The 7,642-nt window shown below is 33.4% G+C and overlaps 1 protein-coding gene across 1 annotated transcript; it reads right to left on the bottom strand.

Annotated features, from left to right (window-relative positions):
* Positions 1 to 586: 586 nt before the first annotated feature.
* Positions 587 to 1,316, bottom strand: LOC136068679 (uncharacterized). Its single transcript, XM_065776131.1, has 2 exons — positions 1,184 to 1,316; positions 587 to 939 (listed from the first exon to the last, which is right to left on the bottom strand). The coding sequence occupies exons 1-2, from the start codon at positions 1,314 to 1,316 to the stop codon at positions 587 to 589; spliced, it is 486 nt and encodes a 161-aa protein (XP_065632203.1).
* Between the last annotated feature and the right edge of the window lie 6,326 nt (positions 1,317 to 7,642).

The following is a 7,642-nucleotide window of genomic DNA, read 5'->3' as shown; positions in this document are numbered from 1 at the left end:
ACTCGGGCCGANTGTAGCCTTTCTTCCATTGGCTACCTCACTTGAAAAGCTGCCGCCCGGTGCCTTGCAACATTCCATTCGTTTGGCAAACTTCCGTCCAACAAAGTTGTGAGTGCTTCCGCTATCAATGAGAATGTGCAAGCGCCTCCCTTTTTTAAACTTGTCACTCGCATAGTTTGGGGATGGCTATACCAGACAGAGCATGAAGCGAGATCTCCGGAGTAGTAGTTGATTCTTCTTCCTCGTTTCTTGCTTCCTCCATTTCAGCAGATTCTTCTGCGTCTGCTACCGTCTCCAAAATAAACACTTGTTGTGTCTTACACCTATGTCCCGGTCCAAACTTTTCATCACAGTTGTAACATAATCCCTTATCCCTTCGTGCTTGCATCTCTGTCCAAGAAAGCTTTTTGAATGAGGGGCTGCTTTGAGTTCGTGAACTAGAGGATGGTGATGTCCCTGCCTTGCTCCATCTAGATGGGGGACTCGATAAAAGAGCTGGCTGGGTTGTTTGGTAGTGGTGCAGATTTGGAATGGAAATGACACACGTTTAAGCCTTTGCAACTTGTCTTCCTGCAAACGGGCTAAACTAGTGGCGTGAAGAAAGGGTGGTCGGTCGGAAAAGTTTGACTTCCGAACGAATTTCCTCCTTAAGGCCGCCAATGTAACTTCCAACCAAAGCCCGTTGAGGCCAATCTTGTACCCTTGCAGCTAATCGTTCAAACAATGATTGATATTCACGTACAGTTCCTGTTTGTCGCACTTTGGCTAGTGCTTCATCAAAATCTTCGTAGTCGGAAGGCCCAAAACGGACACATAAAGCTTGCGTAAATTCCTCCCACTGCACGTTAGGCTGCGTCTTCTCATACCATTGATACCATTGCAGGGCATCATCTTGTAAGTGGAATGAAGCTAGCACCACTCTTTCCTCCTTGCTGTCCTCTGATAATGAAAAAATTGTTCAGCCTTGTAAATCCACCCGGTTGGGTCTTCCCCGTTGAAGTGAGGAAAGTCTAACCGAGAGATTCGAGTTTGTATGCCTCCCGTAGGTCTCCACTGCCTTCTCCACGATTTCGATTGATGGAGCCATCCCACGATTGTCATTCTGGCTGTTTCATTGGTCCGATCCCCCTTGCTTCGAGTTGTCGTCCCATCTTTGCTACAGCATTGGAGAGGGCATCTATACCCTCACGTATTGCTGTCAACTCTTCCTTATGGCCATCGACTTGCCTTCGAAGTGAATGGTTACTGACTTCTAGAGCAGACAGTCGATCATCATTGGTAGTTGATCGTGTGGATGGTGGTGGGTTGGAAGTCATTTGGCTCTGATACCAAATGCTGTGACCCAGTTGAATGAATAGAAATAACTAGTCGTATTCGAGGCGACAACCCTCCAAGAACAATAGAAAAGAAAGGAATTCTGTAAATATTATCAGCTTGCCTCTTATTCCATAACTCTTAGTTTAAATACATCAACCACAACTACTCAAATAAAAGGATAACCATAATTAAAAAGATAACAACCAACCTAATAGCTAAGTCTATCCAAGATAATAGGATGAGTCCTATCACCAGGAAGTTTATTAATGACAACATCCTAATTTAAATAGGAAACTATCAATTAATTCAAATACGACACTAGAGGCATTTATCTTCAGCTGCTCTGCTTTATCTTCAGCCACTTCTAGAGTCCAACTTCAATTGCATCACTTGTTCCCTTAGCTTCCACGTGTAATGCAGACATAGCATCTTCCAACGAAAATCTTGAGCATTGAACCTTCAACAACACCACTGAAACATGTTGATAGTAAACTTCCCAGAGACAAAGTTTCAACTCAGTTGTATTTGGTGAAGACATCAAGTGACTTCTTGATCATCCAATGCACCATTGGAAATTTTGTAAATGCAGAAGGAGATGTTGTTGATGAATCTTACTTACTCAGTTCCAGTGACACACAACATTTGGTTTGTCCATACCATACATAGTTGTTTTGTGTCTACGAGTTAGATTTGAGTAAGATAACGTTGGAAAATGTGGAGTCTTTGAAGGATCAAATTGGGTATTTGGGCGGGACTCAGTCGACGTCATTGTCCAGTTCATGATTTTTCAGAGTGCATATCAAATCAGGGCCGGCCCAAGGCCTAGGCCTAAGGCCCATCAAAAAACAAAATTTTTCCTTAAGAAAAAAGGCTTCACTTTTCATAATTAAATGCTCAAATTTTTATAAAATTATTTATATATATATATATTCTAAAGGTTGAACATTTTTATTATTATTAGTGATGTTAAGGATACTACAAATTTTACTATTGGCTTACAAATTGCTATATTATTAATCACAAAAAAGTGATATAAACAATCATTAGTTAAATTGATGAAGTTCATTAATGAAAGACAATATCACATTATATTTTGAATATTTTATAGTGCTTTTAATTAGCACATTTTTCTTTTTCATTTCTATTAAGACTCTCAAAGTAGGAGACCAATAGAACCTTAACTCAATTGAAACCCTAAAATATTTCAAAAAGATGTTACAAATGTGTTAAATAATCAATTATAGATTAATCTCCCCTAATAGTTTGAGACTTTGATTTTTGTAAACTAATATCCTACAAAGCCACACACCAAATAATATCTATCTCTCTCTCTTAAAATCAAAATTAAAAATTAAAAATTAGATTACAACTTTATTTAACTATGCATCGTCTTATATCCAAAATAAAGTATCTTTTTCAATCACAATATATTTTTATTTCTTTTTATTAATATTTATAGTTCAACTATGATATTCAATTCTATATGTGAAATTAACATTAGTCTAGTTGGTATTATTTATGTATTTAATGTATCAAATTAACCTTAATTTGATTAGTATTAAATAATTTTGTTAAATTAATATTTATATATTAAAGGCCCTGCATAAATTCTTTGCCTTAGGCCCCAAATTATGTTGGGCCACCCCTATATCAAATTCAATTTATTTCATGGATGATCGATGGTCTGAGATGGACGTGGACGTGGACTACTTGTATGGTGGCCATGATTTTGGATTGTTCAATTTAGATGATGAAGAGATTAGGCCATTTTACAATTATGATTTGGAGAAGTTTGATCCATCACCTTTTTGGATTACTCCTAATCCGTGGTGATAGAATGAGCTATATGGTTGTATATATTTTTTCTTCTTGAATCTTTGTGGTTGTATTTCTTTTCTTTTCCCCTTGAATAAATTGACTTTGTGGCTATATTTTTATGTTTATTATTGTTTTTTTTTTTTATGCCTCAAATTATTTTCCAGTATTGTGTGTGTGTGTGTGTGTTTTTTTTTTCTTAAAGAAATAGTAATTGCACATAATTTTATAATATATTACTGTTTGACTGTACACATGTATTAAGAAAAGAAACAAGAGACAAAAAGAAATTTGGGCTCGCATATAAAATGATTTAAAAATAAATAAATAAATTTCCCATACTTCACAGCGTGGAGAGACAATAGCCTTTGTTTCAATGTTCGGATTTAGAGTGAAGGCCTTGTACACTTGCATTTCAGTGGGCCAAATCTATTTTCCTTGTTTATGTTCGGCCCAATTACCTTTGATAAACTGTGAGGATTATCTAAAACAGTCCAAATCTAAGTGGATGTTAAAGATGATTATGAAATGAAATGAACCAGTAGCCTCAGAGCATATCCAACATGGAGCGGAAATCAATCACAGCTCTTTCTTGACATCTTGTGTGTGATGTTAGATAATATCAAGAATGATGTCATGTTTTGTTTTAAACATTTGAGAGAATTCATCAAATAAAAAATAAAAACATGTGAGAGATTGAGAAAAAAACTGGTTGCTTTCCAAAGAGACTCGTGGAATCTCTTTGGAGGAAATATCTGTGATGTTGCCACTTATTTTTAATTTAAAAAAAAAAATGAGAAAAACTAAAATGCAAACTAAGCAATGGAAATTTTCATTAAATATTGCACAAAAGTGACATTTGATAGCAATTACGTCGCTTTGTGTCTTGGTTATCATATAAAGAAAGTATAAGGTTTTGGTCCTAGTTACAATCTAAAAAAATTACAAGCATTGGATAAAGCACCATATATAAAACCCGAGATCTTGGTTCGGGGATTAGGTTTTAAAGTGGGAAGGTGTTAGTAAACGTGGCAAATAGGCAGGTCAGGTCAGATCAAAACGGGTTGCAAGTCAAAACAGGTTTAGGTAAAAAATGAGTTATTTTAAGCAGATTGAAAATGAGTTAGGTCAATTAGACTACGGGTCGAATTAGATTGACCCGTATATTTCACATAAATTTTTTTTTTTTTTTAAAAAAAACAAAATGTATTTGACATTAAGAAAGTCAGACAACAAATGCCTAACATTTCCTATTTTGAATGTAAGCAGTCTAATAGTAACATAATATAATACGATTTTAGTTTGTAATTGTAAATGTCACATCAATATTGGACAGAGCATGAGCCCATCCACACTGGGAATTTGGCCAGTGGATGAGCACGTGAGCCATATCTAACTTCGTCATTATTTGAAATTTGGCCGTTAATGAGACACCCATTTCTACAACTATTGATTGTTTGCTATATATGCAATATACATTAACATGATGGTAAACTTTTACAACTACTTGCAAGAGTTCCCTGTGTATAACAATATAAGCACATCACAAGGTTTCACTATAAATGAGTTATTTTAAGCGGGTTGGAAACGAGTTAGGTCAATTAGGCTACAAGTCGGATTAAATTGACCCGTATTTCTCACATAAATTTTTTTTTAAAAGATAACAAAATGTATTTGTCATTAAGAAAGTCAGACAACAAATGCATAACCTTTCCTATTTTGAATGTGAGCAGTTTAATAGTAACATAATATAATACAATTTTAGTTTGTAATTGTAAATGTCACATCAATATTGGACAGAGCATGAGCCCATCCACATTGGGAATTTGGCCAATGGATGTGCGCATGAGCCATATCTAACTTCGTCATTATTTGAAATTTGGTCATTAATGAGACACCGATTTCTACAACTATTGATTGTTTGCTATATATGCAATATACATTAACGTGAACAATATAAGCACATCACAAGGTTTCACTATAAATGAGTTATTTTAAGTGGGTTGAAAATGAGTTAGGTCAATTAGGCTGTGGGTTTAAATTGACCCGTATTTTTCACATAAATATTTTTTTTAAAGAAAACAAAATGTATTTGTCACTAAGAAATTTAGACAACAAATGCCTAACTTTTCCTATTTTGAATGTGAGCAATCTAATAGTAACATAATATAATACAATTTTAGTTTGTAATTGTAAATGTCACATCAATAGTGGACAGAGCATGAGCCCATCCACATTGGGAATTTGGCCAATGGATGAGCACATGAGCCATATCTAACTTCATCATTATTTGAAATTTGGCCGTTAATGAGAACCATTTCTACAACTATTGATTGTTTGCTATATATGCAATATACATTAATATGATGGTAAACTTTTACAACTACTTGCAAGAGTTCCGTGTGTATAACAATATAAGCACATCACAAGGTTTCACTATAAATGAATTTATTTTTTTTCCCCATTGATAATGATCTTGCCAATATTTTTTTAACTTTGTTTGATTTCTCTGTTCTTTTTTGTTTAATTTTTTTTTTTTTAAAGTTCATTAAGGTAAGACCAAAGTACATTTTTAGGCCTTAAAATTTGAAATTATTTTCATATTAGCGCTTTATGTTTCAAAATTTTCATTTTAACATTTATATTTTATTTGTTTTCATATTAGCTCTTTATGTTTCAAAATTTTCATTTTCATGAAATCCAAATAGAAAATTTAATCAAGCATGAAGGATTAAACAAAAAATTGAATCAAACATGAAGGTACAAAATAAAAATTTTCAAACATAAATTGCCAAAATGAAAAAAACCCAAAACTTTAATGCCATGTTTGTTTGAGGTGATAAAGGAGATGCATGAAAAGTGAGTAGGAAAAGGAAGAGGAAAAAAAATGATCAATTGTTTAGTCGGGGTGAAAAAGGGAGGAAAGAGAAATGGGATGGATGGAATTTTCCGTTTGACCCACCGTTTTTTTTTTTTTTTTTTTTTTTTTTTTTTTTTTTTTTTTTCAATTGAAATTGGGAAGAAAAGAGGAAAATGGCACTAATAAAAAAATAAAACCTCAAAATGAACCCCATTTTCCCTCCTTTTACTTTTAATAATAATGATATAATAATATTTTATTTTCTATCCTTTTATTTCTTTTTCTTTTTATTCCCTCAAGATATATATATATATATATTTTTTTTTTTTTATGAGCAAGATTTTCATCTTTCCAACTAATTAGAGTGTAAGGGCTGGATTTGTTTAAGATCTGTTTATTTTGCTAAAATTGAAAATTTTTTGCTAAAAATACTGTAAATAAAGGTAAAAATTATCTGAAATAGTACATTGGGACACATGAATAGTACTAAAAAGTGTTGTGGGGCCAATGAATAGTAGCAAAAATAAGTGAATAGTAAAATAAGCTGGCTTTTTAAGTTGGAGTCAATGCACACTTAAGTGTTCGTTTAAGAACAACTTATTTAGCTAAAATTGAAAATTTTTGTTGAAAGTACTGTAAATAAAAATAAAAGTTAGCTGAAATAGTACAGTGAGATCCATAAATAGTACCAAAAAGTGCAGTGAGACCCATAAATAGTAGTAAAAATAAACTGAATAGGAAAATAAGCTAGAAAAAATAATTAATGCCAAACCTCTCTATAGTGAATTTTAGTTTGAAGGCAATGTAAACCGATGCAAAATAAAGACAAACTTTTGAAAATGTCAAAATCAATAATAACTTTAGTAAGTAACAAATTGCATTTCAAGGGTGGGGAAAAGAAAAGAACATATTCCTCTGCCTACTTCCGCACCAAAGAGGCACATAATTAAGCACATAGATTCCTCTGATTGGTTCCACAGCTCTTTGGAGTCTGGAAGCAATAGCATGCGATGTCTGTCAGGTTGTAACAGCAAAATCCAAATGATGGATTCCGTAGAGACCATAAACTCATAGGAAAAACCCAAAAAGAAACCTCAGGGCAGATGAAGTTGTATAATTGAGTATTTCACCAGTTTGCCTTGATGTGACCTGGCTATAGAATTTATCACTCACTGCCTTCAAGATCATCATGAATCACAAAGATTTTTGGACAAATTAGAAATGAGAATACCTGGTCACTGTGTTGCATCTTTTATTCTCCTGTTACATAAATGGTTTGTTTAATTTCTACAACTACCAAAAAAAAAAAAAAATGTGTGAATTTTTGGATGTTATGTTTAGTTTTGTGCAGCACATGCAAAATAATAAAAGGGCAAGCACCACGAGATACAAATTTAATGTGGTTCGGCAAACTTCAAGTCTAACAACACCAACAAAATTCATTTGTTAATATGGATTATAACAGCTCTCAACCAAATTTTCACCACCAATGCTCACAAATCACTCAAATTCAAACACACTCGATACTTCTCAAAAAAAAAAATATATATATATATATATTACAAACCCGAATTCCATTACTGAGGCTTTATGAGTTCTTCAATGTCCTTGCCTTGGAGAAAAATAAGTGGGAGAATAAAATCCAAGCTT

This window comes from Quercus suber, unplaced genomic scaffold (assembly GCF_002906115.3).
Source record: "Quercus suber isolate HL8 unplaced genomic scaffold, Cork oak 2.0 scaffold_129, whole genome shotgun sequence".
NCBI classification, from domain to species: domain Eukaryota; kingdom Viridiplantae; phylum Streptophyta; class Magnoliopsida; order Fagales; family Fagaceae; genus Quercus; species Quercus suber.
Note: the sequence above shows the minus strand (reverse complement) of the source record. Positions and strands in the feature narration are given on the sequence as shown.

Excerpts from the sequence above, each read along its gene's own strand:
- LOC136068679 (XM_065776131.1), bottom strand. The coding sequence starts at position 1,316 with ATGACTTCCAACCCACCACCATCCACACGATCAACTACCAATGATGAT. Across the intron at positions 940-1,183 it reads GTTGACAGCAATACGTGAGG|AGGACAGCAAGGAGGAAAGA; the intron begins GTATAGATGCCC and ends TTTCATTATCAG.